This window comes from Hibiscus syriacus, unplaced genomic scaffold (genome assembly GCF_006381635.1).
Source record: "Hibiscus syriacus cultivar Baekdansim isolate YM2019G1 unplaced genomic scaffold, ASM638163v2 tig00110597_pilon, whole genome shotgun sequence".
Taxonomy (NCBI): Eukaryota; Viridiplantae; Streptophyta; class Magnoliopsida; order Malvales; family Malvaceae; genus Hibiscus; species Hibiscus syriacus.
Window position 1 is genome coordinate 5,695,857 of NW_024062795.1, and position 20,259 is coordinate 5,716,115.

General features: G+C 36.7%; 1 protein-coding gene across 1 annotated transcript; it reads left to right on the forward strand.

Moving 5' to 3' along the window:
- Positions 1 to 1,432: 1,432 nt before the first annotated feature.
- Positions 1,433 to 19,243, forward strand: LOC120134209 (protein NAP1-like). The gene is made up of 23 exons (XM_039150687.1): positions 1,433 to 2,390; positions 2,496 to 2,570; positions 2,889 to 2,969; positions 3,282 to 3,362; positions 3,539 to 3,621; positions 4,085 to 4,169; positions 4,913 to 5,038; positions 5,198 to 5,305; positions 8,314 to 8,358; positions 8,436 to 8,578; positions 9,234 to 9,366; positions 9,755 to 9,865; positions 10,115 to 10,193; positions 10,748 to 10,941; positions 11,453 to 11,598; positions 15,477 to 15,558; positions 15,638 to 15,748; positions 16,017 to 16,142; positions 16,225 to 16,364; positions 16,453 to 16,549; positions 16,860 to 17,851; positions 18,171 to 18,383; positions 18,536 to 19,243. The coding sequence occupies exons 1-23, from the start codon at positions 1,971 to 1,973 to the stop codon at positions 19,035 to 19,037; spliced, it is 4,173 nt and encodes a 1,390-aa protein (XP_039006618.1). The 5' UTR covers positions 1,433 to 1,970; the 3' UTR covers positions 19,038 to 19,243.
- Positions 19,244 to 20,259: the final 1,016 nt, after the last annotated feature.

Here is a 20,259-nt window from a genome sequence, read left to right on the forward strand (position 1 = left end):
CATCCCAGCTTCCTCCTTGCTGCTGTAATCTACAGTCATGTAAAACAGAGTCCCATACTGATCTCGACTAAGAACATTCCAGGAATAGGTGATTCTTGGACTCCAGTCCAATCCCACATAACCCACAAACAAGGTCTGTCACCACTCCAAACCGAGCAAGTCTATCCTTGGTAGGCAGCCTATCAAGGATTGCCATCCATGTGATTAAAGAGAATTTTGGAACGTAAGATAAGACGATGCCAATCTACTTTATTCTTCCTTCCCCTAATTCTATCCCATACCCATCAGCTTGCAGAAGCTGGGAGCAGGACCTTGGCCTCATCTCGCAATTTGATTAATTTCCTAAGTATCCAGCTGAAATGGGGCTTAATCCCCACACTCCAATAGTCCTCCTGTCTGAAAAACTAACTTAAAATTATTAATATGTATATATATTAAAAACTTTATATACAACCTTTCTAACTATTTGAACACATATACAACTTTTTTTAAATAAAATTACTTTACGTAAACAAATAAATGAGAAGTGGAATAAAATATTTTGAAAAATTCTTTAGCCGATAAACGATCGAATAAATTTTGATGGACGATCGTTTAATCAAATTAGTTCGTTTTAATTGATTATTTCGATTTAACCGAACATAAAATACCTCTATTATTTTAATCCTAAATCCTAAAAACTTTAATACTAATCCCTAACCCCAATACCTTAAATTTTAAATTTAAAACCTAAACATTAGATTATAAACTCTACAACCTAAAATCTTGAACTCTAAAATAATAAAATTTATGCAATTTTACTTTACACAACAAGTATGTCAAATATTTTTTTAATACTTTAACTTGAATTATTTATTAGAGATAGACTCAAAAACTTGAAAATATAAATTATTTAATTTAAAGTTAATATCAATTATCAATTAGTCTCATATATTAAATTCTTTAAATTAAATCTAATTTTTGAATCTAAATATTATAAAAAAAATAAAAAAAATCGTGTTATAAATAGATCTATACAATATATACTATGAAAAGAAAATGGTAAATAAACGTAAAATATGGTAAATAGTTTTATTCCTCTAAATTAATTATTTTTTGGCCACCTCAGCTACATCAAATAGTAGACCACCAGTTACAAGTAACGGTAAATTTCGCCCAGCTATTCCAATATTTTCTCATTATTAAATAAAAATAAAATAAAATACACAGCACAAGAAGAAAATGAAAAATTGCAAAGATACCCAAAATAATAGTTTTATTTATAAATAAACCCTCGCTTTGTTTGGCCTTGACAATTTCAGATCTGGTCTCGATGCTCTGTAACCGATAAAAAAAAAAAGAAAAAAAAAAGCCCGTCTGTTTTCGAACCTAAACTTCTAAAACCGAACCTTCTCTCATTTTCTTATCTTGCATTGTCAACAACAAATTATCTGTCGCTGTCGCCGTCGATGTATATGTTTCTTCACAAAAATGTGGTAAAGATGAGCTCTGGTAAAACTCCGTTCAAATTATTCAGTTTCTAATTTTGGATTATGTGAATATGTTTTTGTTTCCTTTTTGGTTTCTGATTGCTATGTTTTTTAAGTTCATTTTGTTTTAAAATTGAATTGCTCCACGGAAGCTAACAATAGAATTTGAATTATTTGTAACTTTAGTTTTCTCTGTTAACTGATAAACAAAATAGTCGAAAGTAAAGTGAAAGTTGATATTTAATAAAGTGGGTAATTAGGTCAATTGGAAGATTAGAACCAACTACTACTACTAGTATTTTACTTTTTTTTTAACTTTTTTTTTTCTTTTCCAAGATTTTGAAGTGTCATTGGATTCTTTCTCTGTGAATTGAGTGAACTGAAAAGGGTAAAAAGTAGGAGAAAAGAAATTCTTTACAGTGCAATCTGTGGGACTATATGTAATTATGGTCCTAATTGAACTTCCATTTGCAGAAACGTTTGTGTGAATTTGATTCATCCATGGCGAAATCGCGGCAACATTATTTTTCTTCTCAAGATTCATCCTTATCACCTAGGGGTGGGAGATCGAGGGAATGGGAAGGTCCATTGAGATGGACTGAGTATTTGGGTCCTGACTCGACTTCTCCTTTCACAACTAGAAGCTCTAGGCACATGAATTCTGATGGTCAGGTCCACAATTTGGGTGTTGGATTGAACAAGGGCTTGAACATGCAGTGGGTAGCACAACTTGTTGAAGTGGCCGATGGCCTTATGGCCAAAATGTATAGATTGAACCAAATCTTGGACTACCCAGATCCTATAGGTCATGCATTTTCAGAAGCATTTTGGAAAGCGGGTGTTTTTCCCAACCATCCAAGGATTTGTATATTGCTCTCGAAAAAGTTTCCTGAGCACTTCAGCAAACTGCAACTTGAGCGGGTAAGAACTGCATTTTACATGTTGCTATAGGTGGAGTTTGTGACTTTTTCCCCCCTATTAGTGAGTATCAAACTGTTCTATTGTCTTTGATAAATAATGGTGCAGGTTGATAAGGCTGCTTTGGATGCTTTGAGTAGTAATGCAGAAATTCATTTGCAGAGTTTGGAACTATGGGTTCAGGTGAGAGGCTCATTGCCATGCAAAAGTATAAATTATAAAAAAAGGATTTAAGACCTATCATAATTTCACCTGCTTCCTAGTTCAAGGCTTTAAGTTCTAGGATTTAGTGTCATTGTCAGGTGCTATATCATGTATGTGTAACTGCATGGTTTAATTTACATAGTGCCTTGCAGGCATTTTAGTAGCCGTATAGAATGGATAACCTTGTGTTTATTGGTTTTCAATTCTATTGTTAGTTTATTTCTTATGTATAATTAGTTAATGAAAATTGTCTTTTTCATATTTTCTAAATGTAATTGATTGTTTTCCATGGATCAGTTACTTCTTGATTTGATGTCATTTCGAGAACAAGCTTTGAGACTCATATTGGACCTTAGAAGTACTGTTATCACATTGTTGGTAAGTGTGACTTCGCTCTTCTATGAGGCAAGTTTTATGTAGCTTTTTAAAAGCAACAACTTGATTCCCCTTTTGGTGTTTGACTACATGGAGCATATGAAAGAAAGTGATGTGTGGCTCAGAATTTACCTAGTATAAATAGGTCCTTCAGAAAGGTGTTTTGTTGTATCCTCTTAATTTGCTTGAAAGAATCTTGAAATTTTTATAGTCTAGGTGTTGTTGAATAAAATGGTGAGTTGTTTTCTGCATTGTATTCGTTAACTTGTTACACTATTTTCTTATAAAAAAAAACTTGTTACACTATTTTTGCAGCCTCATCAAAATTCGCTTATACTACATGGTTTTATGGATCTCTTCTGTTCTTTCGTTCGTGTCAATCTTTTTTCTGAGAAGGTAATTCTGCCATGATTATATTGCGTTGCTCACGTGCACTAGTATGCATGAATTTTGTATGTGAGAGACAGGACCACTATTACTCTGGAGAACTTATATCTGTTTTCTTAAACAAGTATTAGTGGCAAAAAAAAGTTGTTGTCAGTTCGCTTATGAATCTGATGCCTTAACAACAGTTACCAAGGAAAATGATGCTGCAAGTTTACAATCTTTTGCATGCTATGTCAAGAAATGACCGAGATTGTGATTTTTATCATCGGTATGGACTCACTCACTACCTTTCAATCTTGCAGTTTAGTTCTAAGCATGTTACAATACATTTGATTTCTGGCCCCTATATGTTTAAATGGTCTAGGGATTTACCTTTGTTTGAGGAAACTTGAGTGGTATTACAATATTCGTAGTTTTGATTTTAATATATACTGTTGCTTTTATTCATTTTTGCTGCTGTGATTAGCAGACTGGTGCTTGAACAAAATTCTTTATAAATGGCATGATCATAAAATTTACTACTTAGCATAATGTGTTAATGCTGGTTAGATAATTTTTTTGTTTAGCACATGATGTTTACTATGAGGGAAAAATCATCTTATATGCTAATAATTCATGCTTATAATACGGTTGTTGAATCTTCTTTAAAAGCAAATTGCCATATGATTCGCATTTCAACATATTTGCAAACTTGCACGTAATATGAGTGATTTTCTTTCTCTGAATTTCAGGTTGATTCAATTCATTGATTCCTATGATCTGCCATTGAAGGGATTACAAGAAGATCTCAATTTTGTTAGCCCGCGTATTGGAGAGGTCATTTTCATCCTTTATCTTATGAAACATGATTATTATAATGTTCCTTGTTTTCTTATACATTTATTTTTGGTATAAAACAAGATTATTGTTGTCTGTTATGTTTCTGCTCCATTTTTTTGTCCTATTAGATGGTTTGTAGTATCCTTGTCTTTTAGCCAGAAAGTTTCTTTCAAGTTTCTGTAAATATTAGCTGCTGGCATTGTTTGTAGAAGTACCCTACCCATGCTATGAGGAAATCTCCTCTTCCCTCGTTGCCATCTATGTCGATTTGTCACTTATGAAGCTCCTACCTATCTCTTCCGAATGGTTTTTATTCTGTCTTTTGGAAATGATGAAACGCTTAGTCAACAATCTTATGAAAATTCTGGAAGAAAAACCACTTCTCCTTTTAAGATCAGTTTACCATCCTTATCTAGTGTGGAATATATTTGACATAAATGTTTGTAACTGCCCTTCAAAGGAAGAAAGAAATAAAAATATTAACCCTGCCTGATATCATGCTTGTTAGTTGTGTAATTGGTGACATTTATAATATAGCATCCTCCTTTTATAAAGTTCTACTACATATGTAAATGCTCATTAATTTGAATGCTTTTCTCTAGTTTTATGTGGTCAGTGGTTCTTATTTCTTTAGTTGAATGATTGTTCCAGAACCTTACCTTTCAAGAGCTTTAATTCCAAAATTTAAATACGTTTATGTTGGAGATAGTTACACTGATTTTTTTGTTCTGTGTTTCCAGGTTCTAGAGGCTGTGGGTCCTATTATTTTCCTATCCACAGACACAAGGAAGCTGCGAAATGAGGGATTTTTAAGTCCATATCATCCTCGATATCCAGATATTCTTACAAATTCTGCTCATCCAATGGTAAATACTGTTACTTGGAAAGACTTTTAGATACTATAAGATGTTTGTACTCTCCATATCTTTTCTGCTCTAGTCTTTTTAGCAATTTTGAACATTCTTTTTCCTATCAAATACAGTGTTACTGCAACTGCATTTCTGACATCATTTTCCATACTACAGAGAGCACAAGATCTGGCAAATGTTACTTCTTACAGGGAGTGGGTATTACTTGGGTATCTAGTTTGTCCTGATGAACTGCTTCGTGTCACTAGCATTGATATTGCTCTGGTAACCCCCTGACAATTCCTTCGGCTTTAACAATTTTGCACTTTAGATTGGTATGCATGGGAATGGGAAAAATAACAAATATTCTTGCTAATGAGCTTTTCCTTTTAAGTTATTCTTTTTCATACCACAATCTTATAAAAGTTGCCTTTTACTACATACTGGATCAACGTGTTCTGTGAAATAAACTAAACTATTTCCCAGGAAAGGATACTTCAACCACTTTGACTGTTGGTTATCTTTACTCTCTTCACTAAACCAATAACAGTAGTATTTTTCCTTAACACAAGTTACAAGTACGGCAGCCACCTGGGTCTCTCTGGACACCTGTACCATATGTATTTTGGCTGCTTTTTTAAAGTAATTATTGGTTTAATATATTTTTTCCGGGTATATATAAGAAAATAATTATGGCTATCATTCATCTAAGAAGGCTGAATTTAGAGTTGTTGAAATATACCATTTGCATTCGTTCTGGGTTTTGGATTATTGTGCTAGAAAGTGATAAGTTATTATTGTTCGACTTTTTTTCCTTTTTATCAAACACATGCGGGACAAGAAAAGTAGGTGAGAGAAGGTCCGCTTCTCTCTAGAGCCCAGGCGTTTTTGAATTATTTTCCCCACCGTCATCCACCCGTTGCCCACTGCCGCCGACCGCCGTCCGCCGCCATACTCCGACCACCTTTAAATCTGTTTTTTCCTGGGAAGATCGTCGGCCCACGCTGATTCCAAATCTGGCCTTAGATTTGCGATTGAGCCTTTCAAACGACGCAGATCTTCACGAAGTTCTCCGCCGTTTTTCGCCACTTCCCGCCGCTCGTGGTTGCCTCAGCCTCACCACCGGTCTCAGCTTCTTCTCGCGACCTAACCCCCTTCCATAGTGTCGACAGTCGGTTCTTTTCTGCTGAACGGGTTCTACTAGAAATTACCCTTTCCTCCAATTTATGTTTTTTCAATTCTCCTTTGTCCAACTTCCCAGTTCTCACCATGGAACCCATAAGGCCGTCTCAACACAGGAGAACCAGTGGGCTTGCTGCAACAGCCGCGGCAGGTGCAGCCTCTGTCAACCCCATTAGTTCTTCCTCTGGACCCGACGGCGCGACCACATTTTCCTACTCCAGCCAGAAAAAACGAGAGAGGGAGAATGAGAAGGAGAAGACTAAGTATCGGAAAAGGAACAGGAGAGCCTTCACCAGTCGTATGCTGGCCGGTTTGAGGCAATACGGAAATTTCCATCTTTCCGCACGTTCCAACATGAACGATGTTCTGGCTGCCTTGGCCCGTGAGGCAGGTTGGATAGTTGAGGCCGACGGCACTACCTACAGGCAGTCTCCTACGCCCCAAAATCAGCAACTTTTAAGAGGTAATTCTGTGAGGTCAAGTGAAAGTCCTTTATCATCCAGGCGTTTGGAAAATTGCTCAGCTAAAGCATCTTTAGACTGTCAATCACATACTGTAAGGATTGACGTAAATGGAAGATCTCCTTCACAAGGTGGGACTTTTAGAACTGAGATGCTTCCTTCAGCAGAGGCAAAACCAGCCCGTTCTGAAGCTGATGATCACCATGGAATAAAAAAGATCATCACGAAGGGGTACTCCAATGAAAAATCTTCTGAAGTAGCGAGAGGGAGAAGAAATGGTTATCAAAATTGGTGGAAGGAAGGTCATACAAATGGTAGTAATAGGTGTAGAAGTGGATGCATCTCGTTATTCATTGAGAACCTACCGGAGAAGATCCATTGGAAGAGACTCGAATCTTTATTTAGCACTTACGGTCATGTTATTAATGCATTCATTCCTAACAAAAGGAATTCGAAAGGAGGCCGCTTTGGGTTCATTCGCTTTGCAACTATTGAAGAAGCAAGGAAAGCGATTTCAAGCATGAATGGCGTTCATATTTACGACAGCCGAATTAGAGTCTCTTTGGCTAAATATAAACCCCAACAGTCTTACTGGCGAAAGTCCTCGAAGGTTGTTCAACGTAAGTCTGGGATGAAAGAGATTCCGAGGATTAAACACTGTGAAGTTGAGGGAGTTGTGGACGAAGAGAAACTTCACATTTTAAGTAATATTCTTGTGGGGTGGTGCAAGAACTTTATCAAGATTGGTAATCTTGCTAACCAAATACAAGCCAAAGGACTAGCGGGTTTCACACTTATGAGAGCTGTTGGAAATGTAGTTCTAATGGTTTTTGAAGATTCTAATTCGTTGAGAAACGTGAAGGATGATAAGTTAGAGACTCTTGCAAAATGGTTTTCCAAAGTGGAAACTTGGTCTGAGAGCCTTATGGTGGAGAGCCGGCGCGTTTGGCTAGTTTGCGAAGGTATTCCTTTTCACGCTTGGAATTGGGATACTTTAAAAAACATAGCTAAAATGTGGGGCAAGTTAATAGCAATTGATAACAGTTGTGAGTTCCCTTCGTCTTTTGATCGGGCAAAAATCCAAATACTCACAAATGCTCAAGGGAGAATTAATGAGTTGTTTGAGTTGAAGGTCGGGGATCATTTATTCAAAATCTTGGTGCATGAAGTTGATCCTTCCTTCAAACCTAATTCTTGGGTTCCCGAAGATTGCGATATATCTTTAGAACTTGATCCTCCAATTGGATTGTGATTGTTCGGCAACTGTATTCAGAGGTTAAGTTTGTGGTTGTAATTGTTGGTTTTTTTTGCTATGTTATCTTACATCTTGAGGTGTATTTTACAAATGGGGTTATTGTTTTAGGGGCTTTTTGTTTGACGATGTAAGATTTCTAGGTAATATGGTTTGTATTGGTGTTTATTCCCATATGTGGGTTTGGTGTTACCTCATGTACTTAGTATTCTATTTAATAAAATATGAGGTACTCTTTTCTCCCTTCCAATGTTCTACAACATACTTCTAAGTATGTGGAAGAATATGAAGGGAGTTTTTAATGAGATCTCCAAATTCTATCCAAAAAAAAAAGAAAAAATATTTCATTATTGTTTGTTCTGCCCTTCTGTTTGCTTATTTTTCCTAATGGCTTTCAGGTTGTACTGAAGGAAAATTTAGTGCTTACATTATTCAGGGACGAGGTTAGTTTTAATTTCTGATGTTGATTTTTTTCCCACATTTTTAATGGCTAACGCTTCCTGTAATTTTGGGCATGCAGTATGTACTATTGCACGAGTATTATCAGTTATATGTTTTGCCTCGGATACTGGAGTCAAAGAAGATGGCAAAATCGGGGCGGACCAAACAAAAGGAAGCAGATTTGGAATATAGTGTGGCCAAACAAGTTGAGAAAATGATAGGGTATGATTAGTGGGAGGATATGAACTATGCTCCCATTTTATTTTTTATAAGCTGTGACTATAAATTGAAGACAAGAGAACTTATCATTCTAATGGTTTTCCTTTATTCCGGGTGACACCATAATTTTTTGGCTATATTTGTTTAATCGGAAACTTCTAATTCTGGCCTTCAGTATGTATCTCTGAGAGTTTTGTTAAATTTTGAATTTAGGTGCAATCATGACCAAATGTGTCTTGCTATTTACAAGTTCACTTAAAGTTTATATACAATGGCAGTGGAAGAAGAGAGGAAACATAAACAGGGGGGATGGCAATATGAAGGTGTCTGTCAAATCATGTTGTTTTAGGTTGAAATTTATAGTCAAGTCATTGGACATGATATATGAATCTGGGAAAGAAAAAGAAAAACAGAGAAGTATAGAAGACTTGGCTATATATGTTTATTGAGAGGAAAGGATTGTGTTAATCCATATAACAAAGCAATTCTAAGAATTTCAAGACATGGACACTTTCAGATCTTTCTTTTCTTTATCCATTTAACAAAATATTTTATAAGATTACCATAGTTTTTTTTTAAAGCTGTTGTTTCCTGTGTTTTCTGGTCTAGATGTCATCTTCAGGTTTATTATATATCATAAACTGGTTTATGGTTTCAGTGAAGTACACGAGCAAGCATTAATATCATGTGATGCTATACACCATGAGAGGAGAATACTACTGAAGCAAGAAATTGGCAGGATGGTTCTCTTTTTCACTGATCAACCTAGTTTATTGGCCCCAAACATTCAGGTACGATTGGTACCAGACTCTTTTACCAACTCCTTAAGACAAAGTTTTCTTCTTTGCTTCTTTCCTTCTAAAACTTTCTTCATTTGCGCATACTTAAATTGTTCTTTTAACTAAGCTCTGGAGAAAGCAATGGCTCTTGTACCTTAATTTTTGACTGGTTGGGATGATAATGCTGTTAACAACCATTATCATCTGTGGAGAAACATGCCTTGCAACTTCTATTGGTACTTTTTGTAATTTATTTACCTTATGACGATGATATCTAATACCTTACTTTCACAACCATCTTAACTTTGTTGGCCTAGAACTAAGAAATTTACTCAAATAACTTGCATAGAGAATTATTCATTTTCTTGATGTTGTCTAATAATATTCTGCTTCCTCGCAGATGGTTTTTTCTGCCTTGGCATTGGCTCAATGTGAGGTTATCTGGTACTTTCAACATGTAGGAATTGCATCATCAAAATCAAAAGGTGCTCGAATGGTTCCAGTTGACATAGTAAGTCCAGATTTTGGTCCTTATATCAATAAACCTTTTCCTTGAAGATATTTTGGCATTCTTATTTGTATCTTTTTCTTGTCTTTGATTTTTCTAGTTTTAATATTTGATGTTGGTGGTCTTATATTGATTTTTCCTGTTTCGTTTGAATGAATGAACAAATTGTATTATGTTATTTGCTAAATCAATTTTTGTGATTAAGATAACATAATCCACTTCTTAACTTGGCCAGAAATGATTTTGTTGCAGGATCCAAATGACCCAACTATTGGGTTCTTGTTGGATGGAATGAACCATCTAGGCTGTCTAGTACGCAAGTACATTGCAGGTATCGTCTTTGTTGATGTATTTAACTCTTTGATGAAGGCAATTAAATGAAGTTTACTTTTCATCTAGAAGATGCATTTTACAGATAAACAAATATAAACAGATCTCCGAGTTTGTGTCAATGTAAATGTGTAACTGTCAAGATTCTGGCATTTCTCGTGTTAAAGGCACAAGTAGATGCATCTTCTAAGGAGAGAATGCAAAAGCATTCTCTCAAACAATCGGACAGACTACTCCATGGCATCATACATCCATCAAGGAGGGGTAAATGTCACTAAAGCTTCCTGCTCTTTCATGGGGAAAAACTTATTAAGCAAAAATCTTGGGCAAAGCAGGTGTACTCCCTGTTACTGGGATAAAATCTGTTGAACACTGTCTGTAGGCACTGATGGCATGCTAATGATGCAGTTAAACATATATCTCTATTTCAGTCACTGCTTAAATATTAATCACATGCTTTTCAGTGCTTATATTACACTAATGATGATCTATTACTGCAAGAAAAACTTCACAATATCTGAACCGTATTTAAAGATTTTACATCTTTCAATGCAGCTATTCGAGGTTATGCATTATCGTATCTCTCTTCGTGTGCTGGTAGAATCCGGTTTTTGCTGGGAACTCCTGGGATGGTGGCTCTTGATCTTGATGCAACCTTAAAAACACTCTTTCAGCAGATTGTTAATCACCTTGAAAATATACCCAAGCCACAGGGTGAAAATATTTCTGCAATCACGTGTAACCTATCTGTAAGAAGCCTATAAAATTAATTTTTCCCTTTCAAACACAACCATAAATCCATACAAATGAAAATAGTAATGAGTTTGGGGTAATATCTGCTGCCTGTGAAGCTAATGATATATGAAGCCACAAGGAAAAGTTTATATGTATATATATTATATTATATTATAATATATACACAGATACTACACACACATATCCATATTTGTGTTATGGTTTTAACTCGTGCATATGTGCTCCATGTTTTACTTCATTTTTCTATTAAGTTCTTCTACAAAATACGTTCTCTTACGCTGTTTCCTCTCTGATTGTGAGGAACCTTGGACATTGAACTTATTCTCTGCATATATAATATCTTTGATATACATGTGCTTGAGAACTTTTTCATACTTTTCATTAAATTTTGTTTTTTAGAATTATTTATGCGCTTTTATCACTTTGCCATTAGTAAAATGCATCTAGAAGTATCGTGTTTATGATTGTATGCCTGATCTAAAGTAACTTGTGATTCTTAACCAGGACTTCCGTAAAGATTGGTTGTGTATATTGATGATTGTTACATCTGCTCGATCATCTATAAACATAAGACATTTGGAGAAAGCTACTGTCTCCACCGGAAAGGAGGGGTTACTATCAGAAGGAAATGCAGCATACAATTGGTCCAGGTGCGCTAACTTCGATTCACATGATTTTTGAGGCTTAGCTTATATTTTATTATTTTTTTTATAAGAATTTCAGTCCTCGTTAAAAACTCCCTTCTTGATTAATGGAGCTTGTAGAGAAGCTCCTTAATCAGCGGAAGGAGGAAAAGAGTGCCTTACGATTTTATTGAACAATAAAATTACATAAGATACAACCAACAAAACACCCCAACAGAAACATATAAGCTCAAAACACCCTTAAACCACCCAAACTAAATAACACTAAATCAACCAATTCCTTCTTTAGCTAAGGCATCAGCCTCTAAATTGGTTGTCCTATTTACCCATCTAACAACACCTTCTAATACATTAAGCCTATGAACAACATCTTTAATCAAAAAAGCATAAACATCAGTACATAAATTCACCTCCTTAACCCAGTCTACTGCCACCTTGCTGTCGCTTTCGATAATCAAACGGCCATTGATCCTCTCTCGTAAATTAGCAAATAACAACAATCCCTTCTGAATAGCTTTTAATTCCATAAGGGTTGGAGGACCCGGCCCAGCCGTTTCCTTGAAAGAGCCTAAGGTCAACCCTGAGGAATCCTTTAAAACTCCCCCTATCCCACTCTTCTTCCAATCTCTTGTAGTAGCAGCATCAACATTTAGTTTTACAAAACCTTTAGGAGGAGGATACCAAGGAAAAATAGATGCAATCTGATTAGAATTGAGAGAGCACGAGTCCCCTAAGGAAGGATCTGAAATAAGAGAATCCTTTGGAATAGAAACCTCTTTATGCTTTGCTAGGAACCAAGAAGCAAGCCTAAACCTTGCTAAGAAAAAATATTCAGCCATATCTAACTTTCTCCCTTCAAACACAATAAGATTCCTAATTTTCCAAGTTGTCCAAAGAACTACCCCAGGAATTAAAGACCAAATCAGAGAGTTAGCTTCAAATCAGCCCAAGCTAGAAGAAAGCTTTTAGCATTAACATGAAAAACAGACTTTATCTTCCAGAAATTCAGAAATTTGTTCCAAATAGCCCACACCACCGAACAAGAGAAAAACAAATGCGAGGGAGACTCATCCTCCATCATAGAGGACATAACACGTCTTCAATTCCTTGAATTCCTCTTTTAACAAGTTCTGCCCTAACACGTTAGCTGCAATCAGTATGTTTCGTGATGTGAGAAATTAAATTTTCATTTCATTTCTAGAGAACAATTTTACTAAAGAAAAGTGGTATTATACAGTAGCTTTTCATGTGTGTTTTTTTTTATAGGAATTGAAGGCCTCGTTAAAAACCTCCTTGATTACGAGAGCTTGTAGAAAAGCTACTTAATCAGCGGAAGGAGGAAAAGAGTGCCTTAAGATTTCATAACCATAGAAAACATAAGATACAACCAGAAAAGCCTCCCCCAACATAATCAAACAACCCAAAACAGCCAGAAGAACCCTAAACAACAACACTAACACAGCGAAATTCAACTAAGCTAAACCGACAGTCACAAAAATGACTGACCAGAATTAACACCTTAACTACCCGAAAACCAGCACAAAAACAAAACAATTACAGCAGAAGCCGAATATCACAGCTGACTCAAACCATAAAATCCAAAATCAAAAACAAAAAGCCCTGAACTTCCACTCAACGAGTACAAGACTCTTCTTCCGCATTACTGCCTCTTCTGCCTAACTGCCTCTTCTAGCTCGACATGTTGACAAAGACCATCCAAAACTCCAACTATAGAGCCTTCAAGATCAGAAAAAACTCCCTCTCCATGCACCTTCCTCTGAGACTTCTTGCTTTGACTTTAACGAGGCTTCCTTTGATGAGCAGAGAATTTTTCTTGAAAATTTCGGAGAGAACTAAATATAGCATTTCTCTCCTCCAAAGTTGTTTCTTTCTGACGCCCAACCACTTTCTCGGAATTCGACAGCCCCATCCCCTGACCAGCAGGCAGATCCTCGTGCACAGCTGTCCCACTAACCGAACAAACAATCGGGAACTCCAAGAACCTATTACTATTTAATAAAACCTTGGTCTGCCGAGAACCAACATTCCTAATTGGAGCCAAACGCCTCCCACTAACAACAAGAGACATGTGCTGCACATCTTTCGAAATTGCACTATCAACTCTAGCATCACACACTTCCAAACCTGAGCCCACATGAACCCCACTAGCTTCCTTCAAAATATTAAAATCAGCACTCTTTTGGCCAACTGAACCGAGCGTAGCTTCCCCATTACTGTTTGTCTGGTTATCACAAAACGACAGCTTATGCCCATGCACATTAGTCCCCACTTGCGCCCCCCTTGCTACCTCCAAAGAATTAAAAGTGCCGCTCAACTGGAATCAGACCCATGCGCAGCTGTACCGTAACGGACTGTCGGGGACACAACTTCCATAGCCCTTACCTCATCGGAACATGGACCATTTCCTACATCCTCGGCACCTGAACCACACATACCACCACCAGAATGCATGCCTTCAAAACACGCTCGAGTTTCTAGCTGAACTTCCTTAATATTAGTGGAATCAAGATTAACTCCAGAAATCGTTCCAGCATCTACCACCAACTCGGAAGGCTTAAAACGGCGAGACACCACAAAGCTCCTCCGTGGGCAACGGGGCTGCTACTGACGTTTCCAACACAGACGAATCAATCCAGACGGAATCTGGGCTAAAGCAAGGTTCAAACTCAGAAACAAAAATTGTAAAAGACTGTTCACCAACTTTCAAGACACAGGATTCTTCCAATCGATCTTTGCGGTTCGTAATGATCTGAAAACAGGCCCTATCAAACGAGCCAGGATTAACGGTTCCTTCGTCAATAGAGATAAGAGCTCCCCATTTTTCTGCTATGTTCCTGAAAGTTGAATGGCACCACACCAACAGAGGGATCCCTCTACACGATAACCATGCCCGTCGACTGCTACACCAAAAGTTTTCCGACCACAGATCCACTTTGGCAAAGCATTTATTCAACGCTCCAATCTGATTTTTTAGGGTATAGTCCCTACTCTCTTCATCTTCAAATATAATCAAAATAGCTAAACCACTTAACCTCATAATTTTCGGGCCTAATATGCCTTCCTTGTGCATAATAGCAGCTAGCTCTTTCATTTTTAAAAATTTTCTACTCCAACCAGCCAAACAATCTCTAAGAGTAATGAGCTTATCCTCGTCAACTATACCAATAATTGGCGCCTCTTTGACATCCGCCTCACTGCTCTTGACCACAGCTGAATTTGGACTAGAATACTTTTTCCTCTAGAAAACATCACGAGGTTGAAATCTCGCCATGAACACTCTAACCTTTTTATCTTGAATCCAAGATCTATTGGCACAGAGGATAGCCCTCCTCGCGTCCTCCACTCTAGAAAATCAGACAAAACCGAACCGACTACCTCCCTTGCTTCTTTTGCTAGGGATGAAAGAATCGACCACCTCGCCATATTTATCGAACAATAACCTAAGACCTTGATAGTGAAGACAATCTGGAATATTGAAAATAATAACTGTAGCACAATTCTTCCCACCAGATCTTCTCAACTGACTCGCCATTAAAGGATTCGAAAGTGATAAAGAAAGAAAATTTTGAAAAACACCTAAATTTTTAGAGAGAAGGGGGAGCTTCTCTCACTTGCCGTCTTTCATGTGTGTTTTGCATATTGGAAAAATTATTTTGTTTCTGCATAGTTGGTGTGGCATGGGTAAAGAGATGTTGAAATGATAGTACTCTAGCATTCCAGCTAAACAATCCAAATCTATTATTTATTCACATTTTCTCATAATTAAAGGCCTATCAATCTATCTCCTGCTAAACAAACCCATACAGTTTTTTTTATATGTATAAATACTCAGTAACAGAATATATGGATCTGTTTCAATGCAGATGTGTTGATGAACTAGAGTCTCAATTATTGAAGCATGGTAGTCTCAAAAAGCTATACTTCTATCACCAGCACCTTACAGCAGTATGCTTTGAAACTCTTTTCATGTTCTTTCTTTTGGAATATCCATACAATACTGAATTTTGTATACATATTGTAATAGGTGTTTAGAAACACTATGTTTGGACCAGAGGGGCGTCCACAACATTGTTGTGCATGGCTTGGTGTCGCTAGTAGTTTTCCAGAATGTGCATCTCCAATTGTTCCAGAGGAGGTAATGATTTAAACCAGCAGCATGAAATACACTCCCCCCTCCCTCTACACACACATTTCATAGTCTTTATTCGCTGGTTCAAGTGATTAAAACAAACTCTACAAATTGGTGTATTTCTCGTTCTGACAATTTATGACTTATTATCTCATTTTGTTTTAAGAGTGGTAATGTTTAATATCTAGTCTATGTTTTTTGTTTTCTCCTCTCATTAGAGGAAATGTTAAATTTGGAAAGTTGATTGCTGCTTTATGTTTACTACAATTATCAGGTGACAAAAATCGGGCGAGATGCAGTCCTATATGTAGAGTCTCTCATTGAATCAATAATGGGAGGATTGGAAGGTCTAATTAACATCCTTGATTCTGAAGGTGGATTTGGGGCTTTGGAGATGCAGGTTGGTATTTGGTTCTTGTTCCAATATAAACTAATTGGTATTGATTAACATTTTATATACCTAACTTTTCAAGTATTCTCAGCTTCTTCCAGAGCAAGCAGCTTTTTATTTGAATAATGCATCTAGAGTTTCAATTCCTTCAGCAAAATCCCCTAAAGGGCCAGTTGCTTATCCTTTGCCAGGCCACGAGAGTTATCCAGAGAATAACAATTCAATCAAAATGTAAGGCCCTTGCCTGAACTTTTATTTCCATTGCTTCGATCGCCTGAATCAATAAATTAACACTCTCAATAACTTTTGTTTGTTCTAGGTTGGAGGCTGCAATGCAGAGGCTAACCAATTTGTGTTCAGTTTTGAATGATATGGAACCTATATGTGTTCTGAACCATATCTTTGTTTTGAGGGAGGTAAGTCAATGCTGAATCTGCCTCAGGCCCTTTTATGTAGCAGTACTTAGATGGGAGGCCTGGCCTGTTGGTTTCCTAGAATATGTTTCCATTTCGTTTGAAGTTCCTCTGATAGGTTCCAAGTTAGCTATTTATATTCCGCTAGCTTGCTTAGTAAATTGTTGTTTAACTTATGGTGCAGTTTTTTAAGCCACTGTTTAACTTATTAGATGAATGTTGTTGATGTGATGCGGTCATTTGTTGTCAAATATTCCAATCAGGCCATTAGTATTCTTATTTTTGAGTTATAATATTCTCATCATATGTGCAGTACATGAGGGAATGCATCATCGGGAACTTCAGGAGGAGGTTACTTGCAGTACTGAAAACTGATAATGATCTTCAAAGGCCTTCTATTCTAGAATCACTGATCCGCAGACACATGAATATAGTCCATCTAGCAGAACAGCATATTAGCATGGATCTAACACAAGGAATCCGAGAAGCCTTACTCTATGAGTCCTTCTCTGGCCCAGTTTCTTCTCTGCATTTATTTGACAGACAAGCGGAGCAACATACTGGGTCAGCCACCGAAGTTGTCTGCAACTGGTACATAGAAAATATTGTGAAGGATATGTCTGGTGCTGGAATTCTGTTTACACCCATGCATAAATGCTTCAAAAGCACAAGGCCAGTTGGTGGGTATTTTGCTGAGTCAGTCACCGATCTTGGAGAACTGCAGGCATTTATTCGTATTTTTGGTGGTTATGGAGTCGACAGACTAGATAGAATGATGAAAGAACACACTGCTGCACTGTTGAATTGCATAGACACATCATTACGGTCAAACCGTGAGTTGTTAGAAGCAGTTGCTGGCAGCATGCATTCTGGTGACAGAATAGAAAGGGAAGCTTGTTTGAAGCAAATTGTGGATTTGGACACAATAATTGGCTTCTGTATCGAGGCAGGACAGGCTTTGGCTTTTGATAAACTTTTAGCTGAAGCTGCTGGAGCTGTGCTCGAAGAAGGTGCACCTTTAATTTATTCATTGCTTGCTGGGGTGGTTAAGCATATACCTGAAGAAATACCTGAAAAGAGGGAAATAAGAAGAATGAGGGGAGTTGCAAACAGTGTTGCTCTCGCCGCTGATCATGACTCTGAATGGGTTAGATCCATTTTGGAAGAAGTCGGAGGTGCTAATGATGGGTCCTGGAGTTTGTTGCCTTATTTATTTGCCACTTTCATGACATCAAATATCTGGAACACAACTGGCTTCAATGTTGACACTGGCGGTTTCAACAACAATATTCATTGTTTGGCAAGGTGGGTATCCTTTCTGGTCTTCTTATAACTAAAATAAAAAAGAGAACTTTTGGGTTGACCACAATTTCTAGAGAACGAAGGATGCCACATTACAATCTGAATGCCTCGTAGCCTGTTGCATGTTTAACCCGACAAATATTGATTGGTTTGTTTATCCTTTAATAGCTATGGTTGTTTTTGTCAATATTCTCTTTTTTATGAAGTCATTCAGGAGACAACCTACTAGTACACACTATCTCACTAGCGCTCAAGCATCGCTTGTGTATCTATCCTTGTAAAAAGAGGGCGCCATGCTAATTATTTTGTTTTAACTTGGCAGGTGCGTAAGTGCTGTTATTGCTGGAAGTGAGTATGTTAGATTGGCACGTGAACATCACCAGAGACAGTTGCTATCAAACGGTCATGCCGGTAATGCTGACAGTTTGGATCCAGATATGCACGTGTCAGCAGAAGCTAGTATAAAATCAGCAATGCAGCTCTTTATTAAATTCTCGGCGGGAATTGTACTAGATTCATGGAACGAAGTTAACAGGTAAATGATACTCATCAACGTATTTTCTTTTTATTTGATTAAACTTTACAAGCCATTTTACTTGTGGGACTTGAAACAAACCAGAGAAGCCAATATTGACATCTAATCCGTATGCATCATAACGCTAATGCGAAAATGTTTGTTTATTGCAGATCACATCTTGTTGCGAAGCTTATTTTCCTGGACCAACTCTGTGACATTTCACCATACCTTCCTAGAAGCTCTCTCGAGACCCACGTTCCATATGCTATTCTTCGTTCAATATACAGCCAGTACTATGGGAACTCTCCTTTGATGCCGGTGACATTATTAAGTGCCTCACCACGCCATTCCCCTTCCGTATCGTTGGCCCATGCCTCCCCTATAATGAGGCAGCCGCGAGGAGATTTGACTCTGCAGTACAGTGCTAAGGATTCGGGTTACTTTAAAGGTTCATCGTCTCACAGCCAAGAGCAATTTTATGATGCCGAAAATGCAAGTCTACGAGGAGGTGAATACAAACAAAGAAACGTTCGCCGCTCCGGGCCGTTGGATTACAGTTCAAGCCGTAAAGTCAAGTACTCTGAAGGATCGGCCTCTGGAGGTGTAGGTACCGGTCCCAGTCCGCTGCCAAGGTTTGCGGTATCTAGGTCTGGTCCAATCTCATACAAGTAAGATGAATTGATGGTCCACTTCAATAAGGAATATTACTTGTGCTAAATTATCTCATCTGCCTCTTGTCAATTAGTATGTGAAATTAGGTCATAAAATTAGGTTTAGGGTTTAGCTCACACAAAATTTTCTAAAAATGTATATGCAAATTTACTTCGTTGCTTTTAATTACAATGCACTTCTTTCCTGTAAATTAGATAAATTTTATTTTCAAAGGGTTCTAATTTTCATGTTTAAATTTCATTATTAATAGTTATTTTATCTTTATTTTTAAATAATTGTTTTAGTCTCGTGTCTGATAAATATTCGAAGTATATATATTTTTCAAGTATATAAAAAATAGTTTCATTTACCATAATTTTATTTTTCATAAGATTCAATAATACCTTATTGAAGTGTATATATATTATTACTCAATAATATATTTTTCAAGTATCGTAATAATTGTGTTTAATGAACGCCCTGAAGGGAGAGAGAGGAGATACAAAGGGTGAGAGAGTAAGTTTTAACTCTAATAAAAGTCTATATGAATAGCACGGTCGGTGAATTGTTCGTAAATTATTTGTATAATGTTTGTTTATTAAGTTAAATAAATGAGTATGAATAAAATTCTTATGTTCATCTGATAAATGAACGAATACAAAAAAATGTATGCTGAATTTGTTTATATTCACAAACAAACTCGTTTATAAGTATGTTTACTCGGTTCTTATTTTCTTTTTATTTTTTTTGTATTTTAAATATTAGTAAAGATAAGGATTAAATTGAACATAAGATGAACTATAGAGTTGAAACTTAAGGAATTTAAGGATTAGTGCCATAATTTTACTATTTTCCTTTGGCTTGCAAATAAAAGGGGTAAAAAGAAAGTGTTGATTGTCAAATGTTGCGAATGTTAAATGAACAAATATAAATATTTTTAAAAATAAATGATAAACACGAATATGATATTAAAATTTTAAATAAATACGAACCAAATATAAATACTTTAAAAAATTAATAAGCGAACATGAATATAACTTTATAAGTTTAAGCTCGATTCATTTATACCTCAAATCATAACCATGCATGTGGCCTGGGATGGAACGTAAGGATGAAATTGATAAAAATAAAAGATGTGAGCAAAGTCAAACCATAGTGCAAAGGGGAAGTGCAAACAGGAACGAAACCCAAGGCTTGCAAGTAGCAAAGAATGCAACATTTTGCGAATATAAGGGCCTTTTAC

What these genes read in the sequence shown, in the direction of transcription:
- LOC120134209 (XM_039150687.1), top strand. Translation starts at nt 1,971, where the DNA reads ATGGCGAAATCGCGGCAACATTATTTTTCTTCTCAAGATTCATCCTTA. An exon ending in CAAATTCTGCTCATCCAATG is followed by an intron (nt 5,039 to 5,197) that starts GTAAATACTGTT and finishes TCCATACTACAG; the next exon opens with AGAGCACAAGATCTGGCAAA. An exon ending in GAATGGTTCCAGTTGACATA is followed by an intron (nt 9,866 to 10,114) that starts GTAAGTCCAGAT and finishes ATTTTGTTGCAG; the next exon opens with GATCCAAATGACCCAACTAT.